Source organism: Ammodytes marinus, assembly GCF_949987685.1.
Source record: "Ammodytes marinus genome assembly, chromosome: 3".
Lineage (NCBI taxonomy): Eukaryota > Metazoa > Chordata > Actinopteri > Uranoscopiformes > Ammodytidae > Ammodytes > Ammodytes marinus.
Window position 1 is genome coordinate 3,150,509 of NC_137232.1, and position 25,246 is coordinate 3,175,754.

Below are 25,246 nucleotides of genomic sequence, written 5' to 3' on the forward strand. Positions count from 1 at the left end.
TTATCATTTCATGTCAAATGTTAATTTTATCTATTTTTTTTAACAATGCAGTTCAAACTTTTTAAAGAGCTTTTGTTAACCAAACTAGATTTCTTCCTGGGCAGCTACTGTAGTTCAACTTCTTTCAATGTGAACTCATTGGTAGTTTGCAAAGTTATGCTTTCCAAGCAGCTTGGAACACACTGATGAGGACACAAGTGTGCCTATGGCACGTTTGAACCAGTTCAACACAAAACAACTGGTCAACAGCTGTAATACGTTAAACATTACACAACTTAAAGAAGAGAAGAGGGCCAGATTTGGTAAAACTTACATATCTGCTAGGATTTGTTTTAAGACAGTACGTAACAAATGGGCTTCAAGGTCCAAAAAATATAATATAAGAGTCGTCTTATCTTGTTTTTACTGCTGGAGTGAAATGATCAACATCTTACCAAGCAAAGCATGATGGTGGTGGAAGAAGCTGATATCAGGGTATTTGATGTTGACAGCACCCAAAGTGAAATTCTTGCATTATTAAATAACCTGTGGCTTATTTCAGCTGCTCCTACTTCATACAGTATACAGTAGGCTACACCTACTATCGCAACAGGGTCAAATCCAGGACCTATCGGTCATATATTTTCACTGTATTCCTCTTACAAATTGAAAAATAATAACATGCACAACTACCTGGGCAAAGGTCAGGTACGCATCCAGCGGATTCTCTATGAAATATGAGTTGAATAATCCGTCAATTATCTGATTTGAAAGCGGTTCAGATGTCCGACTCGCTGCATCCACACTCACTCACTCACTGACTTCTGACTGACTGTACGCTGTTCAGCAGTCAGGCTGCTCCAGGATCAGTTTACCGCCTCACTGTGACAATCAGCAGCTGCTTCATTCAGACCCCTGCAAACACACAGACCGTTGATAACACCACCCACCACATTCATCCAAAGCTGCCCGTTGTATTGAAAGCACCTTAGCTGTTGCTCACCTCTTTCTTATTTTACAACCTTTAGTGGAACTCATCCCTTCCTTAAAGTCACTATGTAGGTCAGTGTGTCTTATTAATAGCAGATCAGTCTTGGTAGCAACATCATAAATGATAATAACCTTTGGATCGTGTCAATAATATGCCACTGTTAAGATGGTCATTTTTTCCCCAAACTCATACATTTGTTATAAAGTGAAAATACAAAGAACACAAAGTCACGAGCAAAACTGTACAAACATTTGTATTAACGTTTTTTTGTTGATGTACAATCGCTATTAAAAAAAAACATATCAACAAGATGCTCCATTACAATCATATATGATTCTCCACTGATGGATGACCATGTTAAAGGCTAAGGTAGTGTCACTGCATCGTTACTATCCAGAAGAACAGTGAAGAAGATTTCATCTTTTCACAATCTAAAAGTAAAATCTACATACCGGGTTCAATTAAAAAAATGACAGCTTATATTGCTAAAAGAACACAAACTCCATTTGCAGCTCAATGTGTAACAGTAAGGACATACATCAGTGAAATACTTCTACATGAATGTTTATATGACAGGAGTGCTTTATGTCAAACACGCAGGGTTTGGAGTGGGACCAGCCGCTGCTACTCATCTTCTACGCAGGAATCTCTGCAAAGACACACACACACACACACACACACACACACACACACACACACACACACACACACACACACACACACACACACACACACACACACACACACACACACACACACACACACACACACACACACACACACACACACACACACACACACACACACACACACACACACACACACACACACACACACACACACACACACACACACACACACACACACACACACACACAGCAGGGTAAAGAGGCCAATCATCCAAAGAGTGACACACGGAGATGACAGATGCTTTGACCACGCACGAGAGCTTAACAAGTGTAGATGTCAACAAAGCAAAAGGTGGTGGGGTGGACCAAAACAATAGGGGCCATTTAGTGCAGGGGAGTGAAGCATGCTGGGTAGTTAAAGGGAGGGTAGATGAGGGGGCATTATGTGGTTTAGATTTCCTGGACAACACCACACATTGTCTGCCGGAGACAAAGCTATTGTTGTGTGAGGGTACAGGCCTGTAGGACATGTGGGTATGCGGGAGGGACTACTCATATCTGGTTATCATGGGAAACTGTATGTAAACAGGCATCACACAAATACCCCACTGTGACAAAACTCACAAGTCTCTCCAGAAGTAAAAATGTTTTTTAAACCCTCATATAAATCATATGTGTTGAGTAAAACATTAATGCTTGCTGTTATTAATGGTCCGGTCAGTCAATATGTTGTCCTGCCAGCACTGATTAATACTGACTTCACCTTTAACCTTGGATGAGTGATTGGCACCACACAGTGTGTCAATTATTAACAAAGAATTCACGCTTACAGAGAAATAACAGCTCTTCTGTAAAAGATATTAAGGAAATGGTTGTTGGGCAACACGACACATTTTGCATTAAGGTCTTCAGAAGGAGACGGTAGCGAGTCCTAAAGTATTACAGTTTTTCTGGATTGCTTAGACGCACATGTTAAATGGACCTGGGATCCACTTGATTTAACACAGCAAAGTTATTTTTTACAAATGTGTTCACAGTTTCATTGGCTCATTCACCAAACTCTTTTTCTGAATAGTCAACACAGATTCTATTTAAATATATCACACTGGTTTGGATGAACTGTGTTGGTGGAAAACATCTATTAATGATCAGCTGATAGAAACTATTTGCTGTATCATTAATCTCCGATGAACCTTTTTGAAACTCCTTGGCACGCATTTCCTTTCAGCTCTCAGTACTTCCCCACCAATAAAAGATGACAAATATGCCCTGCCTCAAAGAGGCTCATTAGATAGAGTTGATTTTCAGAGATTTAAACCAAAAGGTTTCCTTTAGGGGATTTGTACATAGAGTACATGGATATTTGCAGTACAAAGGCTGTGCTATAATAAATGTACTAATTCATAATTAGAAATCCTGAACACAAAAATTAGAATTGCATGAAAACGTTACGGCCTCTGCACACATCCTACCTCTACTGCGCGTCTACCTCGCGTCTGCGTCTGACTTTTTGTCACTGACCGTGTAATCAACCTAGAGCGGGCACACATCCAACCTCAGACACACTGCTGATGCACGTCGGAGGCACGTCTGCAGCGACGCTCCCCTTTACCTCAGGAGGCTCGCCTATTTTTTTCTGAGAGCCGCGCGTCTCTCTCGGGTCTCTCTGCTTTAACTGATAGAGAAATACTCTGCTGAGAGTCATATTGACTTCATACCGGCAGCTTTCGCTGTAGTTTCACCATTTCCTGGTGTGTCCCTTTCAAAATAAAACTTCCAAGAAGCGAAAATGTGGCAAAAAAAAGGCAATGGGGCGCACGGATTACTGTCCAGACTCAATATTAGACTCAGTATAAATCATATGCATCATAAATGACAGGAAAGAACTGAATTTTTAATGGGAATAATCTATGAAAACTTCATGTAGAAAGATAGGGCTTTTAGAAGCAGTGCTGCAGCAGCAGCTGCTGCCGAGACGTTCCATGTGTGTCCGAGAAAAGTCCGAGAGACGCAGCAGTAAGGTAAGGCGACGCGCTCCAGAGGTAGACGCAGGATGTGTGCAGAGGCCATGACCGTGTAATCAACCTAGAGCGGGCACACATCCAACCTCAGACGCACTGCTGATGCGCGTCGGAGACACGTCTGCAGCGACGCTCCCCTTTATTTTTTTCTGAGAGCCGCGCGTCTCTCTCGGGTCTCTCTGCTTTAATTGATAGAGAAATACTCTGCTGAGAGTCATATTGACTTCATACCGGCAGCTTTCACAGTAGTTTCACCATTTCCTTTTGTGTCCCTTTCAAAATAAAACTTCCAACAAGCGAAAATGTGGCAAAAAAATTTAAAAATTAAAAAGGCAACGGGGCGCACGGATTACTGTCCAGACTCAATATTAGACTCAATATAAATCATATGCATCATAAATTACACGAAAGAACTTCATTTTTAATGGGAATTATCTATGAAAACACTATGTAGAAAGATAGGGCTTTTAGAAGCAGCGCTGCAGCAGCAGCAGCTGCTGAGACGTTCCATGTGTGTCCGAGAAAAGTCCGAGAGACGCAGCAGTAAGGTAAGGCGACGCGCTCCAGAGGTAGACGCAGGATGTGTGCAGAGGCCGTTATGGGAAGTTGTCTCTTTAAAAGTGCGATTTCAACAGTGTATTCAGTGCAGAGTGTTGTCTTTAGTTCATCCTCCTCTTTAGACAAAAGTATGGAATGTACGTCCGTATTAATATTTGATTTTCTTGCATGTGTTAAATGTGTTGTGAATGTGGCCATTTTGGCAACAGACTTCGCCTCAGTCCTGTATGTCAACTGTTCGGAAAAAGGTCAATTCTGAATGGACAAAAGCCTTTAATCAATCAAGAAAAACTGTAATAGAAAAGAAAAACACACTGCTGATTTTGGACTTTTAATGAGATTTTTTTACTTTAAGAAAATATAGAATGCCAGCCCAGCAGAGGAAGGTGCACGGTGGGGACCCTTAAGGCAACAGAAGTGTCACTAGCAGCAACATTAGCAGGAGTCTGCAATTTGGTGAAACGCTGTAGGGGCAAAAAAACTTGTCAAGTTTATTTAATAGGAAATGATTTGTATGTGTACATTCACAGAAAGGTTGCTGAAAAGAAACATGAAGTTTGCTATACATTATGTGGAAAACTTCTACACTCTCAATTCATTCATTCTTATTATTTGCAAGTGTTATCTAGACGGACCATCAGTCATTTACCAGCAGGTCAGCTAAGTGCAAGGAAGTGAAATGAAAGTGCATAGACTTTCAGCATATATCTGATAAAGAGTCTAATAATGAATGAATAACAAATACATTTAGATTTGTATTGAAGTAGTTTCTTATCCTTCCTGCTTAAAGGTGAAGTAAGCGATTTATTTATGTTAATATTGGTGTTAAATCGCTCTTTATTCATACAGTGATCACTTACATATAGTGTACGGGTTTCATTAAGCCGACCTCTTAAGGTGAGAACACACCAAACGCGTTGGGTGCGGTGGCGGCGTTGAAAAATCCTATTTTTGCATAGGGAACCATTGGTTTAGGCGCGAGGATCCGTTGGCCGCGGCAAAGCGGCGCTTTGGGCGCGGCAGCCGCGCTACCAAAGCCTCAACGCACCACCAAAGCGTCACCGCACCACCAAAGCGTCACCGCACCACCAAAGCGTCAACGCCCGAGATGAAAAAATTGAACTTTCAACGCTCCAGCGCGTGACGTTTAGCCGCGTTGGCCAATCAGCGGTGAGCTTGACCCGACGTCACGGACATCGGCACGGTGGGAGGACAACACAGAGGCTGAGAAACACCGAGTAGGAAATGCGGCTGGCTGGTGATATGAAGCCGCTCGTTGTTGGGTTAGAAGACGTGGGGAAAGTGAGCCAGGAGAATGGGCTTCCTGGTTAATTCAGTGAATATAGCGGCTGTGCTTTAGCCGATAAACCAAGTTAGCACCGGTCGGATAGCGTTACTCACCCGGTTGTGTGCGGCCACCACCTCCATAATGAACCCAAACATAACGGCTAAGTCCGGGGAACTTTCACAACGAGTACAGCGAAGCACCGGTGTTTATGCCTATATCAACGCCAGCCACGGTCCCGTCACAGCCAGGTAATGTAGGCTACTTGCCTTTATTTTCTACTGCCCTGTGCACAATGCTGCTGTAAATGTGTTTGGTATGGTGCTGCCTTGCTGTTTGTGTTAATTTCCGAGTGGCGTGAATCTGCAATGCTGTTTTAAGGCTATTTGTTCCGTTCAGTTGCTGTTTATTTGTCTTTTGGCACAATTGTTGGCCGTGTTGTTGTTGTTTTTGTGTGGACATGAACGCTGTTGTGTCGGGTCGCGTCTGATCGCAGCCATATGGTTGATTAGGGGAATAAATATATCGGGGGGGGAAACTAGCAGGGCTAGCTGGGCGCGTTGAACCAACGTTGGGCGCGTTGAACAATTTTTTGACACAAAATGACCAAGCGCCAGATCAGGTGCGTTGGGCGCTTTGGCCACCGCACCCAACGCGTTTGGTGTGTTCGCACCTTTAGTCACCCGCTCTGCATGTAATCAGCAAATTAACTTTTCGGGGATCCCACTACTAAAGATGCGAACACACCAAACGCGTTGGGTGCGGTGGCCAAAGCGCCCAACGCACCTGATCTGGCGCTTGGTCATTTTGTGTCAAAAAATGGTTCAACGCGCCCAGCTAGTCTCCCCCCGATATATTTATTCCCCTAATCAACCATGGCTGCGATCAGACGCGACCCGACACAACAGCGTTCATGTCCGCACAAAAACAACAACAACACGGCCAACAATTGTGCCAAAAGACAAATAAACAGCAACTGAACGGAACAAATAGCCTTAAAACAGCATTGCAGATTCACGCCACTCGGAAATGAACACAAACAGCAAGGCAGCACCATACCAAACACATTTACAGCAGCATTGTGCACAGGGCAGTAGAAAATAAAGGCAAGTAGCCTACATTAACCTACCTGGCTGTGACGGGACCGTGGCTGGCGTTGATATAGGCATAAACACCGGTGCTTCGCTGTAGCCTACTCGTTGTGAAAGTTCCCCGGACTTAGCCGTTATGTTTGGGTTCATTATGGAGCTGGTGGCCGCACACAACCGGGTGAGTAACGCTATCCGACCGGTGCTAACTTGGTTTATCGGCTAAAGCACAGCCGCTATATTCACTGAATTAACCAGGAAGCCCATTCTCCTGGCTCACTTTCCCCACGTCTTCTAACCCAACACCGAGCGGCTTCATATCACCAGCCAGCCGCATTTCCTACTCGGTGTTTCTCAGCCTCTGTGTTGTCCTCCCACCGTGCCGATGTCCGTGACGTCGGGTCAAGCTCACCGCTGATTGGCCAACGCGGCTAAACGTCATGCGCTGGAGCGTTGAAAGTTCAATTTTTTCATCTCGGGCGTTGACGCTTTGGTAACGCGGCTGCCGCGCCCCCAAAGCGCCGCTTTGCCGCGGCCAACGGATCATCGCGCCTAAACCAATGGTTGAATGTGTATATGCGCCTACAATGGCGGAGAAGGTAGAAAATCCTCCCCAATGTCTGTTTTTATGGTTTTCATCATGTTTTATCACACTTATGGATCTGAGATGATGCTAGACAACTCGCTGCTTGAAGATCGCAGTGCATTACAGTTTTTTTCGATTGCTAGCCCACAGTGGGCACAACTGTAGCTCAATGTGCAAAACTCTAACTACAGTCTGCACTACCAACATTCACTGGAGCTGAACAGTTCACTTCACCTGCAAAACAGGTTCAGTGCAGCAAACACTATGAACCAGCCTCATTGAGATAACACACACTGTTACTCAGAACATGCTCTGAGTACAAACACTAGCATCAAACCCCAATACAAAGATTACAAACTTTTAATCTTTACAGTTTAAATAATTTGAGTTATTTCACACAAATTACGTAATATTTTCTTTGATGAAAGGGTGAAATTCTTTCACATGAAATTGTATATTTTATAACAAACCATTTGTTAGGAAAACAGACATAAATGAAAATCTGAATTTTGCTTCAATAGATACACATTTTGTATATTTTATTGAAAACATTTCCAAATGTAGTATTTATCTGTGTAAATATTCTATAATACATAAATCAATTCCTGTAATCTTGTCATTTACTGTAAGGATGCAACTCTAAGCTGTTTGTTTGCTGGAAACTTCGTATTGCAGATGCAACTTTAGATTTTTGCAGATTGGGTTGCACTCTCAACCCTGCCTCTCTCAATGAGAGACCATGATTCACAACAGGGTCTATCAGTGTAGCCCTTACTGTATTTCATCAGACATTACAGCTCTATGTCTTCTAGGTCTTCCTCCACACATCCACACTCTCACTGCCACACTTCTCCCTCCAACAACCTGTCTTCATTGGTCCATTTCCAAAAATATATATATTTTTGAGCTTTCCTTTTATACTGTATATGTGTTCACTAACAAATCTAAAACAAGACACCTTAGGGTGTATTCACACTGGGAAAGTCCGCTAGTTCACTTGCTTTGGTCCAGACCAAATAGAGTTTAGATTTTTTTTGTTTGGTGTGGTCCACTTTCATATTGCCCCTTTTGCAAGTGAACCAGCATCACGAAGCAAAACCACATGTGATCTGAGGTCATTCATTCATTGGACAGACATTCTGGGGTGGAGAGAAGCAGGAAAAACGAAGTAAAAACTGCGAAATATATAACTGATACGATATGGGGTTAAAAATAATAAATAAATAAATAGGCCAACATCTAGCCTATAAATAAAATTAAAAAAACACCAAATTAGTGTTGTTTCATATGGTTATAATATGTAGGCCTGTGTCAATGTGTGGCTTGTAGCCTACGATGTGAAACATAATATTTACTGTATTTTTGCTGCTGGACGCGCGGCTCGCGAGGAATAGGCTCAAGCTGACACACAGCTGATTTAGCCGTGTGTCAGCTGGGTGTGAGTTCGGCGCGGCTCAGCTCCAAACTGACACAGGGATGGTATTGACGGTACCGTAACATGGGATGCAAAGTAAAAACACGCACTTCATACAAAGCTCAGCGTGAACCTGTTGTCACTATGCGGGAGACGCTCCCCTCTCCTTCATCTGATCGCTGAACACATCAGCATGTTTACGCGTCCTGTCTATCAAATGTAATATATTCGCTCGGGGCTCCCGGTCAAACCACAACTAATCTTCCTAACAATGGCGACAACAACACTTTCCTATAATGTGAAGCTGACAGCGATTTATTAAAAAAGAAAAGGCACAGTGCTTCCTGCAATTGGGTCGGATCGAGTCCGGCCAAATTCACACCACAAACCAACTGCAGCAGAGTGCGTTTTGAAGCGCATCGAGACCACCTCTTCAGCTGGGTCTCGGAGCGTTTGTTTGGTCCGCCCCCGAGTGCGATTGCTGTGTTCACACCTGTCTGAAAGATGCGCACCGAAGGCAGAAGTGCATCTGAGTTCGTTTCAACCGAACTAAACACGGCATGTGTGAATACACCCTTAGTGTTTCAGTTGAAATTGCAATACGCAGTGTTTGAAATGCACTCATTCTGTTTTGAATGTGTGGTTTACAGTTGTGGCAGCAGTGTGTTAGCATTTGAAAAAAGTGCTGGAAATCCACAGTGTTGTGCAGGCTGTGGTTAAGCCATGAGATAGGTGTGTAGAGTTTTGAAATTTGAAAACGAGCTACAGTTTGGTCCGAATGAACCGCTGCTCTGCATACTGTTGTTAGAGTTTTGCACATGTCGCTCCAGTTGTGCCCACTGTGGTTTAGCAATCGAAAAAAACTGTAATGTGGTGAAGTGGGGACGAGGGAGGGGACTGCTAACTGCAGTCACTGACAGGAAATGAGCTTAACTGACAATTCCGCTTACTGAACCTTTAACTGAACGCAACAAACTGAACATATAAATGTTGCATAATTTTGGCTCTAATGTTGCTATAATACTGTATGTACGAAATAGGGTCGGGCGGTAATACCATATTATTATAACCTTTATTTAACCAGGTGAGCCTAATTGAGATTATAATCTCTTATTAAAAGATGTGGCCAAGAAGGACAGCAGTGCACAGTTACAACCTAACACATCAAGACAAAATACATGTTCAAATGCAACTTAAGTGCAATTGGGAAAATACATGTGAAAACTATTGATTAACATTTACAATTTTCAATAAAATCTGACTTAAAATTCTTAGCGTCTTTAAATTATCTTTCAAATGTTATATTCCGGGGGATGTAAAAATAGCAACGGTATTCCTTTAATTACAGCAAGGAAAATATGTGCTGTGCAATGTGCGGTTTATTTTTCTAATAAATGCCCTAAGAGTGTGTGTCCGTGTACAGCAGCAGCAGCACCAATGGCTGTGTTTGAAGACGCTTAAGTGATGACAGAACTCCTATTTATTTTTACAGATAAAAAAAGAACCTGTGAAAAAGGACAAAGTTATTTAGACCAATCGTCATACTCGCTGTGCGTCACATGACCTGGCCTCTTCTCAGAAGGGATCGTTAGAAAGAAAAGATGGCCAAAGCAAACGAGTTGGTACCACAACATTGACACTACTGCTTCACTGTGTATAGCATATTTAATATTGGAATGTAACTTTACATACTTGACATGTACATTTCTTGCATTGATTTAGTTTGTTTTGAACTTAAGTTGTACTGAGGTACATTGTGATGTGTTCAAGCACTGTTCAGTAATAATTAGTGATTGGTGAAGGTAACGTAACCAAATGGTAATACCGTATACCGGGGGAGAATTTGGGGAAGGGTTAAAGGGATCAAACATTGGATACCGCCCAACACTGCTAAAAAAAAATGTATCCGTCTACAGATCTGTAAAATTATCAAAACAAAAACTTTTCTTCCTGCCTGGAATGCATAGGTGTATTTGATTTATTTTTACCTGAACCACAAATGCTGCCATACCAGCCAGCAGGGCCAGCAGCAGCGTGCGCCGCAGCCTGCGTAGGTTGACTTGTTTGAGCAGGAGCAGGCGAGCCCAGCCCAGCTTCTTAGCTGTGTGAGGGGGGTAGCGCATGCTGTTCACTCCCTCCATCTTCAGCTGCTTGATCAAACAGCTGCGCAAGTGGCTCAGCTGGTCAAAGCTGTGGCGGCCGTGGTAACAGCCCATACCACTGTTACCTGAGGAAAGAGGAGGGAGGACCAGTCACTTTTCCCTTTAAGTCGCTGTCAACCCAAATTCAGAAAAGCCTTTCACCTAGGTCATTCGGGTAGTTAGTTGCATGATAGTAAGCATCTGAAACGACTTGGGCATACACTTTACAGAGTTCAATTTAAATGAGGCAGGGCAGGCTATGCACTGGTCCTTATCACACAATATGTATTTTGAACCAGTTCCCTGCCCAAACCTTCTATACCAGGGGTGTCCAAACTACGGGTTTAAAGACTACAGATATAATGTAATATGGCCATTTTAATTTTTTTTTCTTAGTCACCACTAGTGCAGGGGTGTCAAAATGTTTTGATTGGCCCGCGGCAAATTTTAAAAATATAATATAATACAGCCCTTTTAGTTTTTAAATAATTTAAATGCATTCATTATATTACAGAGAAATATTTTATTTTAAATTAATATTATTATAGAAAATCCATGTGTCCTTCTTCAATAGCTTCTAATTCATCCCCCGGACCCCCCTAGGAGGATCGGGAACTCGGCTGGCTACTTTTTCACCCACCTGGACATTGGAGGCAATACCAGAAAATACTGGGTGTCTGAAGGCATTTCACAATAGTCAATATTTGGGCAGCACTAAAATTGGAGGGGCCCCCTAATCAAATTCTGCTTATTTGTAAGGAAAGTGTTGCCGTGATGAAGGATTACAATTTACGAAGACACTATGAAACTAAACATCAGAACAGCTACATGTCCTGATAAATGTGTTATTTTTGCCAAGTGGCTCGGCCCTTCGTAGATTTTTCTGTATGTGGTCCTCAGTGAAAAAAGTCCTCAGTGACTGTTGCCATAGAGACCGTTTGATATGGCAACGCCAACTCAGTCCTGTCCATCTTTCTAGACAGTAAAAAAGCTGTTTCTTAAAAACTAAGTTTATCATATTTATGAACATTTATTTTTAAATCAGATTATTGTAAAAGCTCTTTGAGACACCTCACATTGACATCATATATTGATTTTTACTTATTAGAACAGGTTTCCAGAGGCATTAAATATAATGACAAGGCTGCAGATGGGTTCAACTGTTACACACTCACCCACTCCTCCAAAGGGCAGAGCACTGAGAGTGAAGTGCACCAGACAGTCATTGGCCAGCAGAGCTCCACTGGACGTCTCAGCTATCACCTTTTGGATCAGCTGTTGATCAGACAGAGTAAAGGGCAAGTCCATCAAACAGAGAATTGTGGGTACAATCCTATCAACAACAAAGCATATTAAAGGTCACATATTCTGCTCATTTACAGGTTCAACATTGTAATTTGGGTTTCTACTAGAAACGGTTTTCCATGGTGTAGTGTCCGAAAAAACCTTTTGTATTTCTCAGTGTCATTGTTGAATCTCCTCTTTTCAGCCTCTGTCTGAAACGCTCCATTTTAGAGACCGTCTCTTAAAGCCCAGTCTGCTCTGATTGGCCCTGAATCTAATTTCCGGTTTGAATCTAACTGCCAGTTAGGGGGGTGTGGCTTATCACAGCTGGAGGTAGTGCTAAGTTAGGTTGGTAATGAGGGGGTATGGCATGTACCTTTATGACATAAGGGGAGAGAAATCTGACTGGGGTTTTTGAACACAGGTTTTCAGAAAGGTGGAGGTGGAGAAAAAGAGAGAGGTTGATTTTTCTGTTAACCAAACATGTCTGCTGGCGCTGTGTTTACCTTGTTGTCATGGGAGAAGACATAAACAACCAGAGGTTTCTCTCTCTCATTGATGAAGTGGATGGCCTCGTCCACACCGCTCACTGTGATGATGGGCAGCAGAGGCCCAAAGATCTCCTCACTCATCACCTTAGATTCCTCCATCACATCCTGCAACACAGTGGGGGCTGGAGGGAGAGCGGAAAGGTCTGATGAAAAGGAATGTGCATTCTAGAAATGTTATTGACACATCAACACGTCGCATGTAGATGAGGTTTGGGGGGGGGGGGCGATATGCTTAAAGCTATAGTGTGTAACTTTTACATATACATATATATATATATATACATATATTATGAATGTCGGTTACATTCAAGCCATTGCCAAACGTGTTGACACAAAGTTGATTAATCCTATCAACTCCACAAAACTCTCACTCAGTATGGCAGCGTTTAAAAACTGGTGTCGCCCCACGACACTGGTGCAGGAGCTCAAGAAGCGGCCACACAATGTTTCAGTTGCTGATTCTACTGCAAAGAAAAAACCTACAACAAAAGGTATAAAATCCATGCCCGATCACTGAATGCTTATTTCATGCAGATGCACCCACAGTGTTGTTGTTGTAATTCCTCAGGATTCCTCATGAGGGCAATGAATGTCTATGTGTGAATAAACTATAAACATATCTGGTAGAGCATTTCAGTAGTAGAGGCATTAGTTGTTGAGTTTACCAACTTGAGCTAACATCACTTTAGATGCTTGCTAGCACTGCAGCCTTACATACAGTTTAAAAGCTTCGAAGCCACTGCTCAAAACACAGCACACACCAATGTAACACTGGGATTCATCACTGTCTCCACCGACGGCCACTGTGCTCCCTTCCATCAGAGCCATCACCCTCTTGAAGTGCCGCTGGTTAATAATACGTCCGTAGTCCTCAAAGGTCTTTGGATTATCTGTGTAAAACTCCTGTAATGTGTTTAATAAAAAGATGAAGGATGTTAGGATTGCCTTTGATGTCACAATTAAAGACCCATTATGGCTTAGAAACGTCATGTGTTGTGGTGAACAACAGTTCTGCTTATCAGGCTTTGTTCAAATACAGGAAACAAACCAGTTTCATTGTTAATTACTGTCTTATCTCTTGTACAGAAACAGTATTGCTGGAGATACAACTCATGTAATACACACATACTAAGCCTTATTGCATAAAGCTGCGTCAATCAAACATGCAGCAGTCACTGGGCTCTTATACACATTAGGGTCACAAAGAAGCACTTTGACCTCTGACATCAGACTATGAACAACTCCCATCTTAAAAAGAACTGACATGTTGAAGTCTTCATTTCAATTCAAATGATTACCATGATATCCTTTAACCAATTTAAACGTACTATGTTAAATCTACCAAACTCCAACTGTAACTGTTTTAATTAGGCCGTATTGTACTTTTACCAGTTTTATTTTCAGCCACTCTACACCTCTGTCTAAAATGTTTCTCTTTACAAGCTTGTTGTGCATTTGATGTATTTGCATTGTATATTGTGTATGTATTGTTGTTTTTCTTTCTCAACATCATTGAAAATGAGGGTCAGCCCTCAATGATATCTCGAGTATAAATAAAAGGTTAAATAAATACAATTTCAGACCCACCTTGATGCTCTTTCTAATCTCTTCCACCACGCGGCCCTGGATGCAGGGTTCACACAGGATGTAGTCTGGAGCGATGCACGTCTGACCACAGTTCACAAACTTTCCCCACGTGATGCGACTGGAATGGGAATAGAAAAATCAAACCTTTGATATATACTTTTGTATATATGTATATATATATACATATATATATATATATATACATATATATATATATATATACACATATATATATATATATATATACATATATATATATATATACATATATATATACATACATATATAGGGCATTTATATATATATATATATACACACACTGCATATTGTTGTACAAAGGTACTTTCACATATGCCGTGTTTGGTCTCCATTGAAAAGGGCTCCTTCCCTGCAGTTAATTTTTTCAGGTGAGTACACATACAGTATCTCACAAAAGTGAGTACACCCCTAACATTTCTTCAAATATTTCATTATATCTTTCCATGCGACAACACTGAATAAATGACACTTTGATACAATGTCAAGTAGTCAGTGTACAGCTTGTATAACAGTGTAAATTTACTGTCCCCTCAAAATAACTCGACACACAGCCATTAATGTCTAAACTGCTGGCAACAAAAGTGAGTACACCCCTAAGACAAAATGTCCAAATTGGGCCCAAAGTGTCAATATTTTGTGTTGCCACCATTATTTTCCAGCACTACCTTAACCCTCTTGGGCATGTAGTTCACTAGAGCTTCACAGGTTGCAACTGGAACCCTCTTCTACCCATTCATGACGACATCAAGGAGCTGGTGGATATTAGAGTCCTTGCGCTCCTCCATCTCCCGTTTTAGGATGCCCCAAAGATGCTCAATAGGGTTGGGCAAAGCCTATGGCACACTGGGAATAACAGGTGCAAACCGAAGAAGAGCCATAGGAAACAACGTGGAGGCAGCGGAAAAAGCCTCCAGATGGCTCTGGTTGAAGAGGGGAGAGCAGTGGGGGCAGTAGAATGCCGCTTGGACACAGACCGGGGTCTGATCAGCCTCGGTCGGGTCGCCTGGAGGAGGGTGTCTGTTGTAAGACCCGAAACACCCAGTGATTCCAGGATACAACACTGATGATGTGTCCAAGCCTGTGCATCAGTAGATGTATTGTTAACTAAGACTGGAGACATGCTTGGCCAGTCCATAACCTTTACCCTCAGCTTCTTTAGCAAGCCAGTGGTCGTTCGGAGGGGTGTTTGGGGTCGTTATCATGTTGCAGTACTGCCCTGCGGCCCAGTTTATGAAGGGAGGGGATCATGCTCTGCTTCAGTATGTCACAGTACATGTTAGAATTCAATGAACTGTAGATCCCCAGTGCTGGCAGCACTCATGCAGCCCCAGACCATGACACTCCAACCACCATGCTTGACTCTAGGCAAGACACACTTGTCTTTGTACTCCTCACCTGGTTGCCGCTCCACACTCTTAACACCATCTGAACCAAATAAATGTATTTTGGTCTCATCAGACCACAGGACATGGTTGCAGTAATCCATGTCCGTAGTCTGTTTGTCTTCAGCAAACTTTTTGTGGAGTTTCTTGTGCATCATCTTTAGAATAGGTTTCCTTCTGGGATGACAGCCATGCAGACCAGTATGATGCAGAGTGCGGCGTATGGTCTGAGCACTGACAGGTTGACCCCCCACCCCTTCAAGCCCTTCAGCAATGCTGGCAGTATTCATACATCTATTTTCCAAAGCCAACCTCTGTGCACGACGCTGACCATGTGCACTCAACCTTCGTAAACTGGGCCGCAGGGCAGTATTGCAACATGATAACGACCCCAAACACACCTCCAAGACGACCAGTGGCTTGCTAAAAAAGCTGAGGGTAAAGGTTATGGCCTGGCCAAGCATGTCTCCAGACCTAAACCCTATTGAGCATCTTTGGGGCATCCTCAAACGGAAGGTGGAGGAGCGCAAGGTCTTTAATATCCACCAGCTCTGTGATGCTGTCATAAATGGGTGGAAGAGGGTTCCAGTTGCAACCTGTGAAGCTCTAGTGAACTACATGCCCAAGAGGGTTAAGGCAGTGCTGGAAAATAATGGTGGCCACACAAAATATTGACACTTTGGGCCCAATTTGTAAATTTTTTCTAAGGGGTGTACTCACTTTTGTTGCCAGCAGTTTAGACATTAATGGCTGTGTGTCGAGTTATTTTGAGGGGAAAGTAAATTTATACAAGCTGTACACTGACTACTTTACATTGTATCAAAGTGTCATTTATTCAGTGTTGTCCCATGGAAAGATATAAAGAAAAATGTGAAGAAATGTGAGGGGTGTACTCACTTTTGTGAGATACTGTACATCTTAAATCGGCATCAAAAGTGCACCATAAGCGACCAAACAAGGGTACCAAAACCTTGTTGAAAAGGTGGTCTCAGCACACTTTTAAACCAACTCTGGTGCAGTCTGTGTCTGGTGTGAACGTGACCAGACAGAATCCGACCCAACTGTAGGAAGAACTGCGTGACAAGTAACCCTAGTCAGTTATGATATGCATCATGAGGAAAACAATCTTCTTTTTCTGCAGTTTTCCCACATGGAAGTCTGACCAATTGTAGAGCCGCTCAGGAACTACATTATTTCCTCCACCCCACCTTAATAGGTTTGAAAGAGAACCCAACCTGGTAAAAAATTAAGTAATGTATCATTTTCGCATCTTGTGCAAACTAAGCAAGTAAACTATAAGCTGACTGTCCGGCGTGAAAGCGCACCTGTGTGCCCCAAAAGATTTTTTGAAACTTGACTATGGATTTGAGATCTGCTGTGTGTTTGAAGCATCAGTGGACCAGACATAATCAAAGCATTCCTGTGCTACAAGTGAAAGAGTTGAGACTGACCGACATGCCACAGCCACGTTACAGCTCTTGTCGATGTAGCAGGGGCTCTTCCCTCCCAGCTCCAGGGTGACTGGAGTGAGGTGGCGAGCTGCGGCCTCCATCACCACTCTACCCACTGTGCTGTTTCCTGTGTAGAAGATGTGGTCAAACCTCTGCCTGAGCAGCTCCTGGGTCTCTGATACGCCACCTGTCACCACCGGGTACAGCTCCTAGGAAGAGCACAGGCATTCAAACTTAAACTTGAATCTGCTACTGTGTTTTTGCACTACTTCTGTGTTTGTTCCGATCTCCGGTTGCTCTCTTCACTTGTGTGATTCTCTTATACATTTCTGATTTTATATTGCATTGTTGAAGGGTTAAGTTATAGTCCAGGCAAAATAGCGTTTTACATAGAATAAATTGTAAAATATATATTCATTTCTATGAGGTGTCCAGAACCACATACTAAAATCCTAAGATTCCTAGTTGAGGAAATATGTTAAATTCTCATCAATCCGAGATGTGTGCCAATTAGGCGAGACAACAATATATCCCAATAGGGCTATTTTTTTCCTTTAGTCCTATCAAAATGAAACTTTACACAATGAAAGTATCCATGAAAATGAATATGTTTTGTATTAGAAGTTTCTTTGAAAAATTATTGTAATATGCTAATGAGCTATATACTAATCATACATGCCCAAAATAAACCCAAATAGGCTTAATTGTTTTCTTTGCACCTACCACAATACAACTTTACAAAGTAGAAGCATACTTGAAAAGTAACTTTTTTTCTATTACAAGTTTCTTTTTAAATGAGTTTGAATATGCACATGAGCTCCAGACTTATTGAATATCCAATCATCCTGCCAATGGGTGATGGCAATGCTACATTTAGACTGGCCTCTAACCTGAAAAACTGCCTGGCTTACCTGCCTATTTTTGCCCCCAAAATACCTTACTTTGCCTGGCTTATTACTTATTACTTTATTAGTCAATGGTTACATTGAAATTTGTCTTTACGCATATCCCCTCTCAACTTACCACACTTCGTAGGGGGTCAGAGCGCAGGGTCAGCCATAGTACAGCGCCCCTGGAGCAGTTTTGGGGTTAAGTGCCTTGCTCAAGGACACAGTGGTAGAGATGGTGGGCACCGTAAACGTAATACAAGCCACTACTTGTTTTACAGGGATGCAAACAGGTGAGGGGTCAAAAAAGTGAGTAGATACCGTCGAATCGTAACGTGCTTTCACCGTAAAGACTAGTGCAAGGTGTCAAACTCATTTTCACAAAGGCCACCCTACGAAATGAGAATCGAACTAAGGGCCAGACATGTCTACTGACATGCCTTCTTTTAAAAACAACTGTATATAACCTGCATACATACAGGGCAGGGGCATAGGCTAGATATTGTTTCAACATTTTGGGGGGGAAATTATAGGCAGAGGTTATGGGGGTGCTCCCCCAGAATTTTTTGAGCGTCAAACATTTAATTTCATGCATTCTGGTGGATTTGTATCCACCAATCTGTGCTTTTCCTGCATTCATTTATGGTGGAAATGTCTATTTTTCTGTGAAGTAAAGGACAACATTCGGGTTCCTGGTGCAAACATATCACATGTTACTGGTATTTATTTGTTTTAGCCTCTGACCCCCTGACCCCCTTCCAAAAACAAAAACTCCTTGGATTTGCATGAATCACTCAAGTGACCCATTTGGCCATCAAAAAAGTGAGTCTCGCTTAAAAAGTGATCTGTTTGCATCACTGGTTTTACAACTAACACCCTCCTGTCCCGTGCCGGGGATCCAACCAGCGACCCTATGGTTACTGGGAGGCCACCTTTCCTCTAGGCCATACTACCACCCCAGATTTAATTGCCAATGACTGCTGCTGTAATTGATGTGCATCTGACAATTTTTATTATTTTTTTTTACCTTTATTTATACAGGTAAATCCCATTGAGACCGAAGACTCTTTTGCAAGGGAGACCTGTTTTCCTTTCCCACGTTACTATTGACACACACATTCATACACCGATAGCAGGCTGACTATCAACATTCACACGAGGCAAGGTGGGTTAAGCGTCTTGCCCAAGGACACAACAACTATGACACAGGTGGCAGGGCGGGGATCGAACCTCCAACCCTTTGATCATCGGCCGACCCGCTCTACCACCTGAGCCACAGTCGCCCCCAAATAAAGCCCTTGAATCCCTCTTCATTCACACTGAAGGTAAACAGAGTTGACATGGCACACAGCAGGAGGCTCACCTTGTCTAGATAGAGAGGGAGAAGTTCCTCCATGACCTTGGCGGAGTGACAGCTGACTTCAGACGGCTTGATGACGGCTGCATTACCTGACAGGTGGAAGACGGACACAAAAGAAGGATGGTGACTTTACCCTCCTATGCAGGGAAGAAGAAAATTGTTGTGGAAACTTGGGTTGAAGGTGAGAAATAAAGACGGGTGAAACAAACAAGTGCCCTTTGGTCTTTTATTCTCAATACTAGGGTAGTGTATTGGCATGACTTCACAATAAGAAAAGCATCACAATGGGGTTATGATATGATACAACACCATACATTGCAATAAGATGTATCACAAGTCTACTCCTGAGATTTTCTTTCCCTTTTGGCACGTCTGACCTGTATGGGTTCACTTTGGTGGGCCTGAACTGACCTGGTTTGATCTCTGTTTTATCTAGTGCCGCCCAATTTCTTCCCGAAAGATCTCTCTCTACATTGGTCCATTTCATCACTCAATTTGGCCCATCTAATTGTGTTTACCTGCTCGTTTTTTAAGCAATGCAGCTCAGGGTTCACAAACTTTTGCACATACAAAAGTTGGCAAATAATTTGTTTTATTTGTTTTAACAATTGATTTCCAGGAAAGAAAAATGTTGAATTGATAAACAAACATCTGTTATTTCATATAAAAAAACTGGTATTGATAAAAATTTATAATAATGGTTAAAATAAATACAATTCCAAACGGCTCAAGGGGTTCACAAACTTTCAAGCAGCACTGTATATATTTACTGTATATTATATTCTAAATATATTAGTGTTCTCATCTGTTTAACAGATTGAATTTGTCCTCACTTGTCATGTATAACTGTTCATAACATTGTCAGTCTGTATGAAAAATTAAAATAATATAATTGCAAATACATACAGTAGAGATCAACTAGTTTTAGCCATTAGTTTGTGTGTTTGTAGGGACCACACACACACACACACACACACACACACACACACACACACACACACACACACACACACACACACACACACACACACACACACACACACACACACACACACACACACACACACACACACACACACACACACACACACACACACACACACACACACACACACACACACACACACACACACACACACACACACACACACACACACACACACACACACACACACACACACACACACACGGTTACCAGCGGCGATAGCTCCGACCAGCGGCTGCAGGGTGACAGCCCAGGGGTAGTTCCAGGTCCCGATGATAAGCACCAGGCCCAGGGGCTGAGGCTGGATGTAGACCTGGTCTGAGATGGTGAGGAGGTTCCTCTCCACCGGACGGGGAGCTGCCCACTCTGACAGCTTCTCTAGAGCCAGGGTGATCTCTCCCTCCAGGCCCAGGGTCTCAAACAGCTCAGTGCCATGCTCACTCTGAAAGCACAAGGTCTGTTTGTTCATTCATCTTTATAGAGCAGTAGATGAACTGCCAGGTTGTTAGCTGCGGCGGGCCCCATTTGTTAACAGACAATTTGTTTACATAGCAGTTTACAGAGCCTACAGTATTAACACTGGATTTTTTCAGTGCGAGACACAGTACAGACAGCCAGGTAACGGATCATGAGGAGATATTCACAGATTTTGACAAAAAGTGTTGGTGTTTATAAATTCAAACCATGAATAGAAAATAGTTCTTTACAAAGTAGGCTACTGTGTGAATACAGTACTTTGTATTCATACAGTACTGAAGGATTTACATAACTGGATAAAGGATGTATTCACACTGGGAAAATTAGAGAAAGAGAAACTACTGCCTGATCTACAGTATGATCTAACATGGGGTTAAAAATAATAAATACTAGTGGTGGGCCGTTATCGGCGTTAACGTGCTGCGTTAACGCAAGACTCTTATCGGCGATAAAAAAAATATCGCAGTTAATCTCTTATTCCACCTCCTGTTCGGCTCAGGGAGCCAGTCATTTGTACAGTTCAGCTTAGACTCGGCCGTAATGCTGCTGCACACGCACACACACACACACACACACGCACACACACACGCACACACACACACACACACTCACACACACACACACAGACACACACGCTGCATGTCAGAGACGAGGGGCGAAGCTTCTCTCACACACCCGCCGCGCTCTCTCTCTCCATCACTTGCCCACGACACAATCGGGTATTGGAACGCAGGGTGGGTGTGTGTGGCCACCGGTCGCCACGTGACTATAAGTTTCCAAGTTTTAAACACTTCTATCTCTTCAACGTCAACGTCACCGTACCCGAATCCTAAATATCCCCATAGCAGACGCTATATTTCATCGGGGGGAAAACTTTGTTTTGCGCCACAGTTCGACTCGGCCGTAATGCTGCTGCACACATACACACACACACAGACACAGGCGCACACACACACGCTGCATGGCAGAGACGAGGGGCGCCACCAAAAAGACGAGAGGAGCGGTTGGAGCAGTTGGAGAGTTTAGAGACACATGCGCGCACATTTATTTACATAAAATCGCAATCGCAGTCACTTGTGCAGTTATGTAAAATGTTTCACTAAGGAAAATGACAGAAAAAGTAACGCACAGTGACTTTGATGAGTAACTTCAATCTGATTACTGGTTTGGAGATAGTAACGCGTTAGATTACTCGTTACTGAAAAAAGAGGTCCGATGCCGGTAACGCGTTACTATGTAACATCTTGTTGAACATTATTTATTTTCATCACCAATTATCATAGTAGAACAGCTTCCTCAAGCAGTTTGTGATGCATGTTGGAAACAGGAGATGAGCCCCTGGTCTGATGCGCCACCTGGCTTGAGAAACACGTTCTCAAAGACTTACTTTGAGTCATTATTTAGGAGCACAAAGACTTACTTTGAGTCATTATTTAGGAGCACACACATATTATGAATGAATTCAAATGAGCCATTTTAATCTAGATTAATCTAGATTAATTCCAAAATTAATCTAGATTAATCTAGATTAAAAAAATTAATCTATGCCCACCTCTAATAAATACAAAACATAAACATCAAATTATGCCACGTTGTGTGGCTTATAGCCTACGATGTGAAACATATCTGCTATAAGCGCGGCTCGCGAGAAGAATAGGCTCCTGTGTGTGTCAGTTTGGCGCGGCTCAACTCCGAAATGACACAGGGATAGTAGTAACGGGCTAACCCGTTAACATGGGAAGCAAAATAAAAACACACACTTTGTGCAAAGCTCAGCGTGAGCCTGTTGGCACTGTGCGGGAGATGTTCCCATCTCCTTCATCTAATCACTGAACAACACATCAGTATTGTAACACGTCCTCTTTTGATCTCTAGTAGTCTAAGCTAGTGGTAAGGATTTTTTCCAGCCTGGCCATAAGTCTGATAATATTCCCTGACTATTAATAATTGCGACAACACTTTCCCATGAAGTGAAGCTTAGGGCGATTTATTAAAAAAAAGAAAAGAAAGAAAAGGCACAGTGCTTCCTGCATTTGGGTCAGATCGAGTCCGGACAAAATCACACCACAAATGAACTGCACCAGAGTTTGTAGAGGCTGCAATTGCTGTATTCACAACTGCCTGAAAGATGCGCACTGAAGGCAGAGGATCACCCGACTTCCTTTCAAGTGAACTAAACACGGCAGGTGTGAATACACTCGTAGAGATTTCTAAACAGGGTTTCACTTAGTCATTATGGGTTAGTGATTGTAAATTGATGGACACAACTTATACATTTTATTCAACAACATCTACCATGGATTTGGATTTACATCATTTTGCTTTACTGGACAAGAAATTGACCTAGTACACACACTTGCAGGTAGGGTGTTGTGTTCATAGACTGTGTGATGTATAGGGTTGGGTTGGCTCAGTGCATAGCTCTCTAAAAGGCCAAGAGCAATGTTATTAGATTCTCAGTCTTGTTCAAACAACCGAAGCAAACTAGTCAAGCAGCTTTAGAAACATGTGTTCTCCTAAGCCATCCTGGGGCAGAATGTGGCAACAAACATCTGCTGGATGTTCCTGTCTAGTGGGTCTCTCTCCAGGCAACACATCCAGTGTCCTGAGCCTCAAAGCTCCAACATTACAACCAGCATGCTCCAGTCTGGACGGACCTATTGCTGAGGTCGAAGTTCTGACTAGGTCCGGGTATCCAAGTAGCCTACAATACTTTTTTGGCAACCGACGGAAATGCCTCCATACCATCAGGTATAAAAACAATGAGACTATTGAAAAATGTATTGTTACTCAACATCAGTGAGCCAATAAGTGTGCCAAGATCTTGTTTAAACATCGTTCATGAACTGGTAGGCCTATTGAAGTCGAGGAAGCCTATCGGTATCGCCAATATCAATAACCATTTTGAAGGAGACCCAGCCATAGTCCTGACCCACCTTGCTGAGGTCTCTGTGGACAGCCTGTGCGATGTCCCTGCGTCTCTCTGTGATAAAGCGCAGCAGGCCCTGGAGCTGCTGCAGCCTGAACTCCAGAGGTTTGCTCTTCCCCGTCTGGAAGGACTTCCGGGCCCGCTGGACGGCCAACTCTTCTCGGGACATCCTGAACACACAACCAGTAGAGTTTCCCTCAATCATTGTGACAAGACAACTGGAACTGTGTGGTTGGTTTCACGGAATTCTAGAGTTAATTATAAAGTTAAGCTGGCTGCTAATTATATAAATATAAGCCTAGGCCTATATAGTTTTATGATAGTAATTTTATTTTATTGAACATGTTAAAATAATAAAAACAAAAAATAAAACGTAAACATATGTTTCGTTCCTTTTTAAAAGGGGTTGGAAGAATTTCCAAACTTTTCTGGTCCTACACTCGTTATATTTTTTAAATAGGCTACATTTGACTATTTTTTTTTTAATTTCCAGCCTTCAGCCTCCTGGGTCGGCTTAAATCACATCAGCCCTTTTAGACTAAACAGGATCAAAATAAGGGAAATAACCAAACAGAAAATGTGTTGAATGGAGTTCAACATGTTAGGATAGGATAGGCTTTATTATCAGAGTTGTACAAAGTTATACATGACAGCTGATTAAGAGCCTTTTGTCAGCAAACACTGACTGGCAAAGGAAACCAAGAATGTGCACCTTATAATCGAATAACAGCGTCTCTGGATAAACACGTCAGTGCCCAACCTCACACAACAATTTACCTCAGGTAGGTCTACCTCTGTCCGACTCCTTAGAGGCAAAACTTGCCCCAAAAAGTTCATTCAAACTGGAAGTCCATGTTGGCCTAGCCTATTATGCTGATGGCAGCAACAATAGCATTGCAAAATCTTGACAAATAGAGAGCTATGGCTAATAACAGCTATGTAAGCGATACTCTATAGCAAATGAAAGTTGTACCTGTCAGTGTCCCCCGCTCTCACCAGCTCCACTGACTGTTGACGTTAGCAGCTAGCTGGCTACTTGTAAAGTCGGAAGGCCTCTCGCACGTTTAGGCGTCCGCTATTGGTCTGTAGATATGTCAATCAAGGAAGAAACCAATCACCTTCCAGAACACAAACCAGCTGAGCTCCTCTCCCCCATACGTCAGGTCGGCAATCAGGCCACGCCCCCTTTGGGGAAAACAAACCAAACGTGCCATTGACTATAATGCAAAATTGCGGTCCAAAACAGCACAAAAAGAAAACGATCAGAGGTAAATAAGTTAAAATTTGACCGACCGACACAATGTCAAAATCCTTTACAACAACTCTGCCAGCTGGATAACGTTAAAGACACTAATAAATTATTAATTTGGTCAACCTAAAACCATGTCTTTTTAGTCTCTCAGCATCAAGCTGGCGCAATGATCCGACCCATTGGCCAGAGATATCATGCCCTGATATATATCTTCACCTCACTGAGTCTCTATGTAAGCTGATTACACGTGAAATAATTGTTATTTTAAGTTTTGTTGTCTGTAATAATGCTTACTATGTTAATAGTATAGCAGGGCTGCCAAGTTTCACCAAAAGTTTGGAGTGAGATTTTTTGGCCGAGGGACCCAAAA

The 25,246-nt window shown here is 42.5% G+C and overlaps 1 protein-coding gene across 1 annotated transcript; it reads right to left on the reverse strand.

Moving 5' to 3' along the window:
• Positions 1-1,213: 1,213 nt before the first annotated feature.
• On the reverse strand, positions 1,214-24,633 carry LOC307271345 (aldehyde dehydrogenase family 3 member A2-like). The gene is made up of 11 exons (XM_080053766.1): positions 24,598-24,633; positions 23,632-23,794; positions 20,429-20,660; positions 19,237-19,322; positions 16,987-17,195; positions 14,115-14,232; positions 13,289-13,430; positions 12,483-12,649; positions 11,868-11,967; positions 10,540-10,778; positions 1,214-1,619 (listed from the first exon to the last, which is right to left on the reverse strand). The coding sequence occupies exons 2-11, from the start codon at positions 23,791-23,793 to the stop codon at positions 1,599-1,601; spliced, it is 1,476 nt and encodes a 491-aa protein (XP_079909892.1). The 5' UTR covers position 23,794; positions 24,598-24,633; the 3' UTR covers positions 1,214-1,598.
• Between the last annotated feature and the right edge of the window lie 613 nt (positions 24,634-25,246).

Bases quoted from the DNA above. Each gene is read 5' to 3' on its own strand.
- LOC307271345 (XM_080053766.1), bottom strand. From the start codon at position 23,793: ATGTCCCGAGAAGAGTTGGCCGTCCAGCGGGCCCGGAAGTCCTTCCAG. The intron at 19,323-20,428 runs GTAACCGTGTGT...TCCACCTGTCAG, and splicing joins GGTCGGAGCTATCGCCGCTG to GTAATGCAGCCGTCATCAAG. The intron at 12,650-13,288 runs GTGTGTGCTGTG...CTCTCCCTCCAG, and splicing joins TGAATCCCAGTGTTACATTG to CCCCCACTGTGTTGCAGGAT.